The 18322-nt window shown below is 44.6% G+C and overlaps 1 protein-coding gene and 1 long non-coding RNA gene across 16 annotated transcripts in view; one reads left to right on the forward strand and one right to left on the reverse strand.

The window, feature by feature from the left end:
• The window catches only part of CYRIA (CYFIP related Rac1 interactor A), a 78800-nt gene that overhangs the window by 50681 nt on the left and 9797 nt on the right, over positions 1-18322 (forward strand). For 9 of the 14 annotated variants that reach the window (XM_075923457.1, XM_075923462.1, XM_075923463.1 and 6 more), the window contains 2 exons: positions 16252-16373; positions 17612-17717. In XM_075923457.1, the coding sequence (XP_075779572.1) occupies positions 16252-16373; positions 17612-17717 (228 nt within the window). Of the gene's footprint in view, positions 1-16251; positions 16418-17611; positions 17718-18322 lie in introns of all 14 variants that reach the window. The other 5 variants (XM_075923469.1, XM_075923466.1, XM_075923468.1 and 2 more) reach the window with 2 other exon arrangements.
• Positions 148-7941, reverse strand: LOC142827763 (uncharacterized). 2 transcript variants are annotated; one of them, XR_012902502.1, is made up of 5 exons: positions 7887-7941; positions 7583-7701; positions 5743-5838; positions 5184-5319; positions 148-943 (listed from the first exon to the last, which is right to left on the reverse strand). It is a non-coding gene; the product is annotated as an uncharacterized LOC142827763 (long non-coding RNA). The 2 variants fall into 2 exon arrangements; XR_012902501.1 differs by having other exon boundaries at positions 7791-7914.

The raw sequence follows: 18322 nt of genomic DNA on the forward strand, positions 1-18322 counted from the left end.
GCTTTACAGTTGATTGAAAATGGGGTTAAAGCAGGAATGGGCAATAATTTTAATGGGGGGCCACTCCCAAGAATTTGGTAAGTGGTCAAGGGCTGCACTTCTGTCCAGTGTCTGGGACAACGGGTGAGATGTAGAAGGGAGCTTGGGATAGAGGAGAGGAGTGTAGGAGAGAGTGAGGTCTAAGAAGGAGTTTGGGTGAAGAAGGGGGTTATTATCTGGGGAAGGGGCTTGGGGTGAATGGTCCAGGATGGGTTATGGGTGCAAGAGAGGATTCTGGCCTGGGGGAGGGCTTCAGAAGGGGGTGCAGGGTCTGGGAGGGAGTTGTGACTTGGAGAAAGTGGGGAGAGGGGATAGCCTTGGGCATGTAGTTGGATGGATAGAGGGGGTGGGATGCCAGAGTCAGGCTCTGCCTGGGAGGTGATTACCTAGGTGGCTTTCGGTCAGCAGCTCTGCAGGAACCCTGCTTATGTGCTGGGTGGGCTGCTCCATGTGGCCCTGCTGCAGCACGGGGAGGGGTGAGGAGAGTGAGGAGGCTTCATTCACTGCCCTTGTCTTCAGTAAGATTTCTCAGTTCTTCTTCGAGGATGTCCCCGCGGGTGCTCCACTATGGATGCTGGGCTTGCCCTGGCGCCGCAGACGGAAGCTTGTTAGGAGCAGTATTCAGCCGGACTAAGCATGTGCCGTGAGGCTCGCGGCTTTCGCGCTCTTTTCCTTGGCGCGTGGTCTGGCCTCCCGTCAATTCTTCAAGACCGCCTTAGGCTGCAGATGCTTGTAACTGCGCTTCTCACTTTAACCTCTGGAGGCTAGTCTTGCTGTAGCCTCTCGCTGTTCTTAACTTCTCCCTTCTCCTTTCTCCCCTCTGCCCCATAAGTTTAAAAAAAACCACGTTAACAGCGCTCCGTCCCTCTCAGCTGTTTTCCCGACTGTCTTCTGTATATAATTGCTGGTTTTAAAAAAAAAAAAAAAAAAAAAAAAGAACATTAAGAACAAACTACTACTACTTCTACATTAAGAGAAAGTGAGAAACTCACTTCTCCCTGACTTCGGGAAGGAGCCTCTCACCACGGAATCAAACCGGCATGTCGACCGCTTCAAGAAATGCGGCTCTTGCCGGGAGGCAATGTCTGCCTCTGACGGCCACGCAGAGTGCATAAAATGCCTGGGCGAAACTCACGTTCCTCAGAAATGCACTCGTTGTAAATTAACCTCCAGGGCTAGAAAGGACAGGGAGAGGAGGCTGCGGATGCGGATGCTCCTCTTTGATTCAGCCCTGCAGCCACAGCGAAATGACACCGGGGATCAGCCCCCTAAGAGGTGAGCTTCATCCCCCGCTGCCTCTGGCCAGAAGAAGACCAGGCTCTCCCCTACTAGATCGTTGCCACCTGCTTTACGTGGCAGGGAGAGCCAGGGAGACAGACCAGGAGCGTCCGGCATTGTAAAGCCGTGTGCCTCAGCCAAATGTCCGTGGGAGCCTCCAAAGACCGGTATCACAGGTGCCGCTGGTTCAGCCCGCATCTGTGCCACCAGCACCGACCCCTGAGCCACCAATGAGTGCTCCCCCGGAACAACCAGGGACAGTGCCGGCACCTGCACCGCCTTCTAACCACCTTGTGGTGCCAGAGCTCTCGGTGCCGATGCGCCTGGTCTCCCCCGCAACACTGGCTCCTGCGATCTCTCAACTGCCGGCACCAGGGACTGCAGCGCATACTGGCACCTCTGCCCACGCCGCTCATGCTGGAGCGATGAGCCCTGCTCCTCTCTTTTCACACCAGAGCCGCTCTCGCTCCCTCCTCTTCTCCCTGGCACTATCAGCATCTCCTCCAGCATGGCACTCCCCATACTACCGTGGGAGCCACCGCAGGTCTTCTCCTGCCCCGTCCAGGCTCCTATCTCCATTCCTGGCTGCTGGACCCTCTCATCAAAGAGATGATGACAGACGACTCTCTCTTTCCTGCATCCTCCAGGGCGTCATACAACCGCTCTCTCTCACCATACTCTCCACGCAGTCATCGGTATCGTTCGCATACCCGCTATCTGGACAGATGCTCATCGCATGACCAGTTTTATCATTACAACAACCGTTACTCCAGAGACTTTCGCAGCAGGTACTCTTATCGCTCACAATTTACACATGGCTATGCTTCATCCAGGCTCTCCCCAACTCCAGCTCCACTCACCCCACTGGAACGGACGGCTTCGTCTTCTCAGCTTCCATCTGAGTCAGAGCACGTTCCTTTCGCGGACCAACCAACTGGGCTTTCTCCACCTCATTCCTCGCTGCCACACGAAGCACTCACTCCAGGCAATGCCTCCCCTCCTGATGATCTCCGTCATTTCCAGGAGTTATTTAAACAGGTAGCCATCACCCAGGAGATACCATTGCAGGAGATTAAGGACAAACAGCATAAACTCTTCAGGAACCTCCAGCCCCAGCACAGGTCTCGCCTGGCCATTCCCCTCAATGAGGGCATTCTGGAAATTGCCAACGAAATATGGCACACTCCGGCATCCGCTCTACCGACTAACAAAAGAGCTGACAGAGTATTTCATGCCTCCTAAAGGGATGGAATTCCTCTTTGCCCATCCCAAGCCAAACTCCTTAGTCGTTGATGCAGCCCAACAGAGGGCGAAGGCCTCACATTTCAAACAGGCTTCTGAGAAGGACATGAAGAGGCTGGACCTCCTAGTCAGAAAGGTCTATACGGCTGCAACTTTGCTCCTGAGAATTGCCAATTATTCGACGCACCTCTCTAACCTCACCTTTGACACCTTTTCACGCTTGACTCCTCTCATGGGCCACTTGCCAGACTCAAAGAAATCCATACTGAAGTCTATTATTCAAGAAGGCTATACATCAGTGCGAACGTCCCTTCAAATGGCTATGGACGTCGCCAACACTGCTGCACGCTCTATGGCTACCGCTATAGTTATGCACAGAGCATCGTACCTTCAAGCGGCAGGGGTCCCTAAGGAACTCCAGACTAAGGTCGAGGACTTACCCTTTGACAAAGACAAGCTTTTTGCGGCAAACACAAACACGGTCCTACACTCATCCAAGGACTCCCGAAAGACCCTCCGAACGTTAGGGATGTATACACCCGCCCTTCAGGAGGCGCCGATACACACCATACCAACGTAGGTACGACTACTCCTACATTGAACACCAATGGCAACAGCAACACCAGCAACAAAGGGCCTTCGATAACCAACGCTCGTGCCAGAGGCCTCAACGCCGCCGCAACGCAAATGGCAGGCCAAACATTCCCCCCCCAACAATAAGCAGCAAGTTTGATGCTTTGGTCAGGGGCGGGCAAGCAAACAGTCACAGGCAGTACCATGAATTGTCCTACCCAACCTTTTCACCATCGGTTGAGGTCCTTTTTCCATCAATGGGCCAGAATCATCACAGACAGATGGGTACTTGAAATTGTTCAGACGGGTTACCCCATTCCCCTTACCTCAATTCCGCCAACCACCCCCCCACTCCATCCCTTTTCAGGGGCCCCTCTCACGAGGCCCTCCTATGAGCGGAAGTCGACCGCCTTCTTTCACTGGGTGCCATAGAACCAGTCCCAAATGACTTCAAAAACAGGGGCTTCTACTCCCATTATTTCCTCACCTAGGGTACGTCTAGTCTACATGGCTCCATCGACGGAGCCATGTAGATTTGTTTGTTCGGCAAAGGGAAATGAAGCCGCGATTTAAATAATCGCGGCTTCATTTAAATTTAAATGGCTGCCCCGCTCTGCCGATAAGCTGTTTGTGGGCAGATCGGGGCAGTTTGGATGCTCCCCTGTCGACATGAAAGCCTTTTATCGACTTCCCCGGTAAACCTCATCCTATGAGGCATAACGGGGAGGTCAATAAAGGGCTTTCAGGTCGGCGCGGGAGCGTCCAGACTAGCGCACTGAGCCGACAAACAGCTGATCAGCTGTTTGTCGGCTCAGCACGGCAGCCATTTAAATTTAAATGAAGTCGTGATTATTTAAATAGCGACTTCATTTCCCTTTGCCTATCAGCCTAATCTACATGGCTCCATCAATGGAGCCATGTAGTTTAGATACATCCCCAGAAAAGATCTGGAGGCTGGCGTCCCATCCTAGACCTCCGCCAGCTGAACAAATTCCTGCGGAAACAGCAATTCAAAATGATCACCTTAACTGCCATAATTCCCTCACTAGACCACCAAGACTGGTTTGCCTCCCTCGACCTCCAGGACCTTCCACATCCCTATCCATCCAGCTCATAGAAGATTCCTGTGGTTTGTCGTCGGAAAAGATCACTTCCAATATAAAGTACTTCCTTTCGGACTCTCTTCGGCCCCCCGGGTATTCTCAAAGGTCTTAGCAGTAGTCGCAGCCTTCCTTTGATGGCATCTTCCCGTACTTGGACAACTGCCTACTCCAGCCTCCTTCAGCACTCGAGGTCTCCCTCATGGTCCAACTCACCCGGCAAGTTTTCCAGTCGCTTGGTCTCCTTCTCAACGAGCAAAAGTCCATTTTACACCTGACCCAGAACCTCGAGTTCATAGGTGCCCACCTGGAATCGCTAGAAGGCAGAGCCTTTCTACCTCTCCAAAGATTTCAAACCATCCAGGACCTAATTCATCTCATTTCCCTCAGCCTCGCCATTCCACTCATAACATGCCTCAGACTAAGGGGCCATATGGCCGCCATGACGTACGTGGTCAAATACGCAAGACTACACTTTTGCACACTCCAATACTGGCTGACACTGGTCTACAACCACACCAGATATGACCTTCACAGGCCAGTAGCACCTCCACCTTCCATCACACGGTCACTCTGATGGTGACCAGCCGCAAGAATCTTCTATTGGGGTACCCTTCCATTAGCAACAACCCCTCCATCAAATCACGACAGACACCTCCCTGTTAGGATGGGGTGCACACATGGGACCTCTCTCAGTACAGGGCCAATGGTCCCCACGTGAAGCACGACTACATATACATCTCTTAGAACTATGCGCCATCTTCAACGCCTGCAAATCCTTCCTCAAACACATCCAGAGCACCATGATGAGGATACTCACGGACAATGTCACGGCCATGTATTATGTCAATTGCCAGGATGGCACTCGCTCCCCTTCTTTGTGCACGGAAGCTATCCGCTTCTGGAATTGGTGCATTCGCCATGGACTAACACCTACGACATCTTGCTTACCTGGCACCACGAACGTGACTGCAGACTTCTTAAGCAGGCATTTTGATGCAAAACACGAGTGGGAATTGCACGACGGTATCCTACTAGAGCTCTTCCAATGCTGGGGGACTCCCACAGTGGATCTCTTCGCAACATCCTGCAATGTAAAATGCCACGAGTTCTGCATCCGAGCGGGTCTCGGTCACTTATCCATGGGGGATGCTTTTCTTATCAGCTGGAACGGACCCCTGCTATACGCTTTCCCTCCCATACCACTGATCCCGCGGGTCCTTCAAAAAGTGAAAGCGGACAGGGCGAGGCTCATTCTCATAGCACCAGCTTGGCCTCGCCAGCACTGGTTCCCCTTCCTCCACCGCCTGTCTGCGCGTGCACCGCTTCACCTCCCAACACTTCCAAACCTGCTCACTCAGAACCAAGGACACCTGGTACACCCCCAGATACACACCCTGAACCTGACAGCATGGCTCTTCACTGGCTGAACCCATTCGAATCACTTTGCTCGGCACCAGTCCAACGCGTCTTTATACACAGTACATGACAAGCCATGAGGAAAACTTACCTTCATAAGTGGTGCAGATTCACCTCCTCGTGTGTCACGAACCACCACGTTCCGAAACGTGCATCTATTCCACTGGTGCTGGACTATGTGATGCACCTGAAAGACACAGGACTGGCATTAGCTTCAATCAGGGTACATTTGGCAGCGATCTCGGCTTTTCCACCATCTGTGGGTGGCGTTTCCATCTTCGCCCACACTACCACAAAGAGCTTTCTCAAGGGCCTCGCCAACATAACCCCACCGCATGACCCAGTATCGCCGATGTGGAACCTGGATATAGTCCTCGATGCCCTAATGAGGCCATCGTTCGAGCCTCTGGTGACTGTACCCTTACATCTTCTCATTATGAAAATGATCTTCTTACTTGTCATAACATCAGCTACGCCACCATACACAATCTTTCTCAAAGATGGGGTAGTGTTGAGACTGCACCCAAAATTCATACCTAAGATTGTTTCCCATTTCCATGTCAACGAGCCAGTAATCCTACCAGTTTTTTTCCCGAAGCCCCGTTCCTTACCACGGGAAGCGGCCCTACGGTCCCTGGATGCCCGGAGGGCCCTAGCTTTTTATATAGACCACACCAGTCCCTTTAGACATATGGACCACCTATTTGTTTTCTTGGCACATAGGTCGAAAGGTCAACCGTTATCTTGCCAGAGGATTTCAAACCTTATAGCCTCATGCATAACACAATCTTATGCAGCAAAGCACTTATCCCTTCCCGCCCAACCACACGCCTACTCTACCAGGGCCAAGGCGACCTCGACAGCCTTCCTTAAAGGGGTCCCCCACAAGGATATTTGTAGGATGGCCACCTGGTCATCACACCAAACCTTTGCCAAACATTACTCTATATCTTCGGGCATTCGCTCTGATGGGGCACTGGCGACTGCGGCGCTCTCCACAGCGGATAAATAGGGACTTGTTTGCTCTCCTTCCGTTCTGGTGACCACTGCTATGCAGTCACCCATAGTGGAGCACCCATGGGGACATCCTCGAAGTTGAAAGCGAAGTTACTCACCTCCGGTGCAGTAACTGTCGTTCTTCGAGATGGTGTCCCCGCGGGTGCTCCACTACCCGCCCTCCTCCCCTCTTTGGAGTCCTCCTTGCCTCGGAGTCTGTAAAACACAAGAGAAAAGGAGGACTCCAAAGAGGGGAGGAGGGCGGGTAGTGGAGCACCCGTGGGAACACCATCTCGAAGAACGACAGTTACTGCACTGGAGGTGAGTAACTTTGCTTTCCTATTGGCTGGAAACTGGCCAATGACAGCTGAGCGTTTTTGCTACTGGGTGGAGACAGCGTGTGATGCTCCTCCCTGCCCAAACTGCTTAGCAATTAGCAGCCTGCTGTTTAAAGCATCTGCAGCTGCTCTGTAGTAAAGGTGCTGGTGAGGTGGCAGCACTGCCATGTTGAAATGTCAACATTTCACACAAAAAGTTGACCAATTCCATTTTCTTAATTTTCATCTGTGACTTTCAGGTACAGAAAAATTTTTACCTCATTTTTTTTTGTTTTTTGTTTACACAACTAGCTATCTGATCAGTTTGAGTTATGTGGAAGTTTTGTGTGTGTGTGTGTGTGTGTGTGCCTGCGTTATATTTACAAGGAAGCATACTTCTGATCTGCAGATAGAAATAAGAGCTATGAGGGTAATATTTTAAAATTGCCATTATACTTATATGTAATAGTGTCTTGCAAGCAAAGGGAGTTCAGCATACACAGGAGTAGTTTTCCTGAGTCAGGCAGGTACTGTGATTTGTGATCAGTGCCAAAAGCACCTAGACAAATTAAAATTGTAGACGGGGAAAAATTAAAGCTGTTTAATCACAGCACATACCTCAATATAACACTTGAGTCGATTCTGCAGCTTCCATTATCATCTTTCACTCCAAACTTGAAATCAAATATCAGTGCCCAAGACAGTGCTGTGCCACTTCAGGAAGCAAGTCTTGTCTCCTATGAGTGGGGGAAAAAGTCATTTCAAAAGCCTTGCAGATAAATGTAAGCCATATCATTTTAATAAACGACTGCCAGGATAATCTTACTTTACTTCCAGCATTAAAAGAAATGAGCATTCTTGAAACGTTTGCATCACCAATACCTCGTTTTCTCATTCAAACAGATTTGGATTAATTATACACCTTATATACGTCTTCTCCTTATCCCACCACATTTTGAGTTTAATGGAATAAATTATACGGAGCCGCAACTCATATGGCTTCCTATTGGTCATGTGACTCTTAAGTATCACAACTTAAAGACTTTCATTGGCACTTACTGTGAATTCCCTAATATGTATTTTGTTAATTCAAGGGGCATTGTATTGTTTGGGTCTGGCCAAGTTTAAATTAAGGGCTAATAGACTGAACTTGAGTACCTGAGGCTGTTCTCAGCAGGCTCTGACTTTTCTCTCTCATAAAGGATTTATTACCAGACTTTACTGTTGCCCATGGAGGCCCTTCTTCAAGGAGTACAAAGAAAGCATTAAAAAAAAAAACTTGTTGCGAATTCTTAGTGTATACTTGGGAGTCTCCTTAAAGTAACAGAGTCAATTTTGAACATGGAAGGAGTTCTATTTTACAGCAGTTGTGCATGTTACTGTGTGTGTGTGTGTGTGTGTGTGTGGTTTTTTTTTTCTTGAGCAGGTCCCCTCTCCCATGTACTGCTTCTCCCCTTTCCCCTTTAAAAATACCTTTCATTGTTTTTGAAAGCAGGGGAACTTCCAAAATCCCAGAACTCAATGTAACTTAAACAGCGCCCTGCTGAACTTGACATTTCATTTTTGAACTGTTAGCCAATATTGTTTTTATTTCTATTCAGATAGCTTTCATAAAATATGATGAACTTTGTAATGACAGCCCAGAGCATTTAGGGCTGTTAGTATAGATAAGTTTAGCATGTCTTGGGAATAAAATGGTTAAGACAAACAATTTCAAATTAGATGGTCTCAGTTCTGTATTTAAGCACCTAAGGAATGAGCCTGTTTTTTTTTTTCTTCCAAGCCAATGATATTTGTGGGTGTTCAACATCTTGGAAAATCAAGCAGGCTGATTAGCTGCCTAAATGGGAATTTGTGCCTAATTTGAGATACTAGAGTCTTAAAATTTGACTCTTCTGAACTCCTTTTAAAAAATAAAAAAACCAACAACTGGTACTCTGTTTCCAAGACCTTTTTTATTCATATCTCAGTGAATGTAGTAGTAGATATCTGTAGTACATCACAGTCTAGCATCTTAACATAGTTGGAACTTACGCTCCTTCTACTTCCCTCATATCTACACAATGAAGGCTGGAGAGTGTGCAGATGCTGAAAAGGTTTGACCCAGTCCTTCACCTAGATTTGCACATTTGTAGCTTCACACAGAGGAATGTAGTTATCCCCAGGGCTGGACCGAGCCATTCCAGTGCCCAGGGCAGACAGTTTAATTGCGCCCCGGGTTGGGGGAGGGCACATGCGTGGCCCTGTCCCCACCTGGTGCATGGGGGAGGGTGCGCGGAGCTGGCGGTAGCAGGATGCACGTGCCCGGCCTAGCCCAGCTACCGCCGCTGGCACACAGCCCAGGGCAGGCTGAACCTGGCCGTGCAGGACCCCGCGGCTGCAGGGGGAAGGGTGCTGCTGGCCAGCACTGCAGGGGTTAATGCAGCCCCCGCTCTGCGTGGCCGCTGCAGGGTGGCCACTGGGAGCTGTAGCAGCCCACGAGCCGGGCACAGGGTGCCTGATGGCAGCTATAAAGGACGCTGCATGCCCCTTTACAGCTGCTATCAGGCGCCCCCCCATAGGTTGGTGCTCCGGGAAGCTGCTCGGCTATCCCATGCCTTAATCCGGCCCTGGTTATCCCAGGAATCCCAGGTTTTGTTACTTTGCAAAAGCATTGTAGCCAGGAAGTAATGTTGGTTATAGTGTTCCCTTAATGGGTTCCTGGGTACCTCTGTTCAATGGAGGTACCGGAGCTACTTAAAGTTCAAGAAATTGGCATGCAGGTGATGTAGACTTCCTAGACTCTGAAAACACAGACGTGTAAAGTCCTTTAACATACATAAAAGTGCTTTTAAGTGACTCTAATTTCTCCCTTAAGTTTTCCTTCAGTCTTTCAAAAAAATCCTTGCGAAAGGTGCATTCGTCCTTGCCAAGACCAACAAATTTAGAATTCATTGGGAACGCTTTGTTTGGAGGTAGAGCCAGAAAAAGTGAAACCGCTACCTCTTACTTTTTTTGTAAATACATCCTTGAGATACCTCTGCTGAAAACATCAAAAAATTCCCATTGTACATGATCGTACACAAGAAATTTCAAGTAGCTTGGTTTTATTTGACTAATAAACTAATTTGGGGAAAAGAAATTCATGTAATTTAGAGTCCTCTTTGCTACAACAAATATTCTTGGGGTAACTAAAACTATCTTTTGTCTAATTCTTTTGATACATGAGGGGAATCAATGTTGCTGTGATGTTAAAATTTATGACTACAGCATACATATGGTATCTTGCATTCTATTCTGTTCTTTGTCCACAATACAAATTCTTAACAGCAAGATCTATTGATTGGCTTTATTATCCCCATAGCCTATAATTTGAGTGATATCCAGTCATTTGTACCAGCTTCACCAGAAAAACAATCCTTTGTATATTTGACTGATGAGCAAAGCCCTGCTAGACAGTGGCATTTACACAGCTAACATTGATGCACATGTAGCAGTTGCTACACTTCCAGCTACTGCATGGCCTGAGGCAGATCTTTTGAATCCTGAATATTACACCCTGAGAAAACTGAGGGCAAATTGTCCCCTCTACCCCGCCTGTGTAGAAGGAGGAGACAGAGAGCTTTTCCTCAGAAATGTCTGACTTCGTGGTTTATAGGTAAATTGGCATGGATTATCTCTTCTACTTTCGAGACCATTAGAACCCCATGGCAGGCATTTTGAGTCACATTTCATAGAGGCAGCACCTATACATAGGGTAAGTGATTACTACCATCCTGTTCATGACTAGTTGGTTGAATAACAACATCCTTGCATCTTCCTGTCTATCTCTAATGGGACTGACAGAGTATCTTCTTTCAAGGGTTTGCACTAGTTGTTTTCCACCTTCCTCAGGATGATTTGCAGTGGGGAGGCTGTAAGAGGCAAAGCCAAATTAGCCAAGCAGTGTTCTGATACAGGATTTACCAGTTAATAGTAATGATAATTCATATTAGGCAAGCAAAACTTGAAGCTGGTGAAGAAGAGCTCACTTCTTTGTCTATTTTATTTCCTGGAAGAGAGAAGTAGCAAACTTTCAGTGATAAACATGTAGGCAATTAGACTAAGTGCAGGTGTTTCAAGTGATGGTGATGGTGTCATATTGAGGGCAGTTGCATCTAGCACAGGTGCTTGCTGGCTCTCATGGCTGTGGCTGTGTTTATCAAAATTTTAAAGTAGAACCTAGAAGTTACGAACACCCTCTGGAATGGAAGTTCATATTTCTCAATGTCCACAACTTTGAACCAAACGTTATGGTTATTATTTCAGACGTTTACAACTGAATAGTAACTGAATAAAGTTTTGAATCTTTACTGTGCAGAATAATAATGCTGCTTTTAATCATTTTAAATGAAACCAGCACAGAACGTTTCCTTATTTTGGCAAAGCTTTTTCAAACATTTCCTTTCTTTAAAATTAATTTACATTTAACACAATACTGTACTGTGTTTACTTTCTCTTTCCCTGCTACTGCTGCCTAATTATGTACTTCCAGTTCCAAATGAGGGGTGTGGTTGACCTCTCAGTTCATAACTCTGGTATTGATAAAACTGTAGTTCTATTATTTATGGAGATTCAGTAGCAACTCTAGGATCTGTTGTATAATGGAGGCAGCTTTTTTAAGGAAAGGTAGACATTAGTTTTCACAAAGTCTGAAGAAGATTGAAAACATTCTAAGATTTGCCATCCTGTCCTCTGCTTGTTTCACCCATAAAAAAGTCCAAGGAAGATCACCTGTCAAGGAGCAGGCCTATAATGTTAGGTTGGGGTTCAGGAATACCTGTTACTCTGAGTCAGAGCACTGAGGCTATGTCTAGATTATATCCCTCTTTTGAAAGTGGGATGTAAATTAGACATATTGAAATTGCAAATGAAGCCGGGATTTGAATTTCCCGTGCTTCATTTGTATAATCACGTCAGTGTTTTTTCAAAAAACATTACTTTGAAAGACAGATTCTTCCGAAAAAGGCTTTTCTTTTTGAAAGAACTGCGTCTAGACTGTGGTTTCACTTTCGAAATAGTGTTTTTCGAAAAAAAATCATGACGTGATTATGAAAATGAAGTGCGGAACATTCAAATCTTGGCTTCATTTGCATTTCGATATGACTAATTTGTATCCGCCTTTTGAAAGAGGGATGTAGTTTAGATGTACCCTGAGCTTCCTATATATCAGCACTGAAGGAAATTTAAATGTTGAAGGCCTGAATCTGAGTGGATTTTTTAAATTTTAATTAAATCTATTCAGAGGAAAATGAAATATATTCAATGATATTACTTTACTTTTGGTAGTTATCCTCATGAAGAACATGGCCCTAGTCTGTCTTGATCATCTGTCTACATAACAAGTAATCATACACCATATGTACATAAAATGCAGGATAGAAAAAGTAAACTGAATCACTCTGTTTTATCTTACATTTTCAGAAAATGCTTTTTCTTTTTGAAAAGTATATGTATATTTAAAGTAAGTTAAGCCTGCAGCTCTTTGTCCCCTAATCTGTCTCCTAAGGCTGCACTCAGAGGTACATTTTGGACATTTGTTTGATTTAAAGAGTTGCTTTAAAATGCTTTTAAAAATCTTTCAATTGATAGCAGCTATGTTGGAAACTCCTAAGCTCCCTACTTAAATCTGAAAGCAGCTAATTGCCTACAGAGCATGGATTTGTGTGTGTGTGTCCGGGGTTGGGGGAGGGTAAGGGGGGTGTAGGATAGGAAGAAAGCAATTTTATATAGAAAACAAAGTGTAAAATAAAAACTAAATTACAAAACTTCTGAGTAGAAGTCCATTAATTGTTGTGTCCAGTTGTCCAAAGGTCTCAGTTCCACACACTTGTCATGCACTAATGGAATACTTAAATCTCTTCTCTTGTGTATTAATAATTAGCACCTTATTTGTAAATGTTCTGTTTGTTATCATTAGCATAACCTTTACAAAAAAATATGTAGCCATTTACTTTGAATGGACACTGCACCTATTCATCCATCTATTTTCATGATCTGTCACTTTTCAACAAGATGTCTGCTGTTTCTAGTATGCTCAAAAGAGCTCATTGAAATGTTAATGTCTTGTTTGTGCAGAGGTCACAAATTCATTACTATGAGTGTGTCTGCCTGCTTGCATCTTGGGGCAGAGCCAACCCATTAATCATTGGCAGCAGTGGAATACACACCCTTGGATTTCTCTATAGTTTTATCTACCTTCCAATTTTCTGCTGGAGGCAGATAATTTCTGACTAATCATTGGCTCAGTACTGTCTAATTCCCTATGCATCCCCCCCTGCATCCCTCTCCTGTTCTGCAATGTGATTTGTCCTTTTCATATTTGTTCATTTTTTTTAATTGTATCCTTTGGTATATATGGTTGTGATTACTTTCTTCCACTATTTGATCTGAGGAAGTGGGTCTGGCCCACGAAAGCTCATCATCTAATAAACCATCTTGTTAGTCTTTAAAGTGCTACATAGTCCTGTATTTTAATTCCCTATGTTGATTCCAGGCTGCATTTGCTATGGGGAAAGTGTCCCCTCTGCTCCTCTTCTTCTTGTGAAACATTTTGCAGTGGTTAGTGCTCTCCAGTATTCAAAATGATTGAGTTAGGCCAACTAGAGAAGAAAGAAAAATGGCCTGTTACCTGCATTATTAGGGTGTGTGTGCATGCGTGTGTGTGTGCGGGGGGAAGGGATGAGAGGGACTGGCCAGCCCTGTCTTCACAGTACAGTCTCCCTCACAGTACAGTCTGGGTCATGTTACCTAAACCTTACCTGGGCAAGAAAACAGAAAGGCAAATATGGAAAAGCCATCTCTGCTGGGCAATATCTTAGGCTGGATATGGTGACCTTAATCCCTTTCTCCCAATCTGGAAAGGAACTCGGAAAAGCAGCATGTAGGGGCTAGAAACTTGACTCTCCCCATCTCTGTGAGTGTAGTGACACCAGAAGGTTTGTACACCAGGTGACAGGTTGAGGTACTTGGCTTTATAACTCACACCAACATCTATATTTCTAGCTGCAGAATGCATGCTCCTCTCCCTGTAGATTAAGGAAAGAAGGCTTTAGACCCAGCATAGACACCGCCAATACTGGAGAGTGTGATAAGGGACTCTTTAGAAATTATTCCATTCTAATGCTTCTGCGTCTATATCTGAGGTACTTACTAATTTTCCAAACTATAGTGTCCAGGAGAAACGTGAGCTCAGCATGGTCAGGATGTTAAAAAGTGATTATCTGCCTAATTGTATAGTCGATACAATTTATATCAACTATATGATTAGTCGATAAACGCTGCTGTGCAGAGCTGCAGTGGCGCTAGCTCCAGGAGCCAGCTGCAGAGCCACCTGCGCTGCTGCTTGCATTTTAAATGTAGTAAGAATCATTGGGCTCTTACTACATTTAAAATGCAGAGGTGCAGCAATCAGCATGAGCCATAACTGCTCGGTCCCAGCTCGCACTGAGTCTAGCAGCCCCTGTCAGTTGCCAGCCCTGGCTGCCACCAACAGGGATGGTGCCGGAGCAGCATCTGTCCATGGCGGCAACCGTGTACAGGACTCATGTATATTTCAAAATTAGAAGCACCAGCAGTAGGAACCGGCGCCAGTGGGGACAGAAGCAGTCCCTGCTCATGCCGTTTCCCTGCTGTGCCTTTGCCTCCCCTGCCTCCTGCAGAGAAGGTGCTGGGGGGAACTGCTTAAAGCCAGTTCCCCCCAGCACAGGCTCCTTCTCCCCCCTCCCTCCTTCTCCCAGATGCAAGTGTGGAGGATAAGCGACTAGTTGAGTGGTTACTCGACTATCTAGTCACTAACATCCCTAAATCGTGTGCAGTGGAAAGGAGTAGGACTTTAAAGAAATCATCCTAAAACCAATGCCTTCCTTGAGAGTCATCAAAAAGACCTATGTGGAAATGGTCTCTTGAGATTATTTAAAATAAATTTCCAACAATTTCTGAGCCCACTTTTATTCCACTCACACCCACCATCCTTCTGAAACAAGATTATTGGGATAGACTTCTAATAGACAATAATTTAAAATTAGCACTGTTTCCCCTATTCACCTTTCACAGAGTTCAACAGAAAATTTCAGGCTTTTAAACGATAGCTAACCTCAGTTGCCTCAGGGCTATAATCATGACTGCCAGCCAGCCATATCTGGTCATGCCAAGTCCATAGTTAACAACAGTGTTAAATAAGTGAAACATAGACTTCAGTTCCTTCATATTGTGAGTATTTGCAAGTGTGTAATCAAAAACTTCAATTTTCTGTAATATAATATTAATCAGCATATGAAAGGAATGGAAGTTTTATATAAATCCCACCATTAAGTACTCCCTTGGGGCAAGAACTCTTTATTCCAGAGTTACAGAGCACAACCTGGAAAACTTCCTTTACCTCCGTACAGCACCACCGGATTGAACCCTTGGAGGAGATGTCTTTTTAAAGTAAATCTGTCTTCAATCATGAGATCTCCCTACTTGAAATCAGACTGATAGTTCTCACTTGTCCAGAATATTCATTCCAAAAGTAAATGCGAGAGATTTTTTTCTTCTGTTAAGCTTGAAAGTGTAGTCCTTAGAAGAATTTATAATCTTGAGGAATCGATGTCCTGTGCAATACGTTAGATGACTGTTTGATCATATGTACATAAATTAACCAAAATTCAACGTATTGGTCCTTAGCTAATGCCATTTTGGGGCAGAACTGTTCTATATGCGTTAGAACCTAGAGGAAACATATAAGTGTAGGACTGAAAGGGACCTCCATAAGTCATCAAGTCCAGTTAGGTATAAAGTGGGGAGTGGCGACTAAAGAGAGATGCTTGCAAATCTGTGGATATCTGCAAACTTTGTGGCTCATGGATGAATACGGATGTACATTTTGCATCTGTTCAGAGCTCTCTCTAATATAATATACTTAATCTTGGATGCAGGCCCGGCCCTAGGACAAGGCAAGCAATGCAAATGCTTTGTGCCCCTTGCTTTTGGGGCCCTGCGCTGCTGGGTATTCACCATCCACAAGCTAGGCCTGGAGCCCTGCTCCCAGCATCCTGCCTTGGGTCCCGCAAACCCTTTTGCTGGGTCTGCTTGGATGCCTGATTCTGATCTTTTTTCCTTTGATGCAAAGGAATAACTACTTTGAAGTTAGTGGAATCATACCACAATAAAATAAGAATCCATTATGAGTTATCCCGTTGATGTTAACTCCGTAAATAGAACTGAATTATGTTGACATTTGTATTTCATTTGTAATGTGAGGTATATTTGCTTTTTATATTTTGTAGATGCACAGCCAACAGATGGAGAAAAGGAGGTATGGAATCAGATCAATGCAGTCTTACAGGATTCTGAAAGCTTGCTTGCCGATCTTCAGGCTTACAAAGGAGCTGGACAAGAAATAAGAGATGTATGATAATATAGCAATGACAATTCTCTTGAAGAAAAGATCAAGTATTTATTTCTACTTTGCATGCAGTATTTATTTCTACTTTGCATGCAGACAGTTCACAAAAGATATTTTGTTAAACATAGTCAGTAAAACTACTTATAAAATACATTGGATTGCTTTAACTCTTTCATTGACTCAGAGGTGTAGCTGTGTTAGTTTGTAACTGAAAAAACGAAAACAACAAATGGTCCTGCAGCACCTTAAAGACTAACAAAAAATATTGATAGTATCATGAGCTTTCATGGGCTCAACCCACTTCTTCAGATGATTGGAGCAAGGGGTCTTTCAATGACACCTATTGTGCTGCCACTGGTGTTTCATTTAAACATCTTACTATTAATACTTTGCTTCTCAAAAACACAGTTTATGTACCTTTATGGAGGAGTAAATCAATATGCCTATTGAGAAAAATATTTAAATATCATTAAGGCTCTGTAAAATCAGAAAATGCAAAATAGTTTCTGATCTATGTATAGTTTCTGTATTCTATGTACTGTCAAATGATACTATAAAATACACTAGTTACAATTCCATATGTATTCCTTAAGCTTCTGAAGTCCTGCAACTATCTGCTAACATTCAGAATTTGTTTTTCTTCTTTTAGCTTTCACTTGACCTAGGCTGTTTGCGAAGATAGGTGTGTCTGTCTTTTACATAAGATATTCATGGTAATCATTAGTGAGAGCAGTTAGTTACTTAACAGCCAAAATCTAAAAGTAGTGGAACAACTCCCATTCACTGTGTAATGATAGAGCTTTGACCTTGTAAACCTCTTTTAGTGTGAATTTAGTACAAGTGACCCCTGTTAATGTTTCTACTGTGGATCCTTTCATCTAGAAGACCATTCCAAAGCATGTTCCTTGATGTGGGTGTTGCATTTTGAATGAATAGTTTAAAAATAGTTCCCAGGACCTCATTAAATGGTATTGTTTCTATAGCAGCTGAAACAGATGTCTTGATATTTTTGTTTTGCTCTTTTTTTGAAAAAGCCCTTGACCTAGTATTTTTTCCTTTTTTTTCCCTTTTATCCAACAGCTTTTTTCCCCTTATAGTTCTAGATTTATTTTAAGAAATATTATTTTAAACCTACCATACCCAGAATCTTCCTGTACCTGTACATCCACAAGAGCCTGGTTTTTTTTTTTTTTTTTTATCCCAGTGTCCTACAACTATTAACAGTAATATTGTCATTGCAGGCAATACAAAACCCAAATGATATCCAACTTCAAGAAAAAGCTTGGAATTCAGTGTGTCCTCTGGTTCTGAGGCTGAAGCAGTTTTATGAGTTTTCAATTAGGCTAGGTGAGTTACTCTGCATTTGGTTTAACAGAATTTTTTATATATGCAAACATCCAAAGATTTTCTCTTTCTGAAAGCTTAGAGAGTTGAATAGTAATCCGTACCACTAATTTGACTTACAGTGCCTAGATTTCTCTTTTCTGGGAAGACTGTAGATTCTGTTTGCACAAATCTGAATGCAAATTTATCCTGTTGTAATTTTTCCACTTTATTAAAAGCAGCATGAAGCCACATACTTTAACATGTTAAGTTCTGGCCAGCCCTTGAATATGTTTTCACTATCAGTATTGGTTAATTTCCTGAGTTAAGGGTCTATAAATAACTGGGAAAGGAGGTCTAGGTTAGGACTCCTATATGGAATGGGTAACAAATATGGACAACTGTCATGTCCACCTGGCTTAGGTTTGCTCTCCCGAAGCCTGTGTAGGAGATTATCCCTGCATCCTGTATTGCCAGACTCCACACTTTGCATTTGTAACCCTCAGGTTGGATCCCAGTGACCTTGGTGACTAACGGTGAATTATTTTTGGCAGAGGTCCCAGAAGCATCTTTGTATTGAAGGGGGATGGTGACCATTATGGGGAAAGAATGGGAAAGGAAAGGTGGAT

Source organism: Pelodiscus sinensis, chromosome 3, assembly GCF_049634645.1.
Source record: "Pelodiscus sinensis isolate JC-2024 chromosome 3, ASM4963464v1, whole genome shotgun sequence".
NCBI classification, from domain to species: domain Eukaryota; kingdom Metazoa; phylum Chordata; order Testudines; family Trionychidae; genus Pelodiscus; species Pelodiscus sinensis.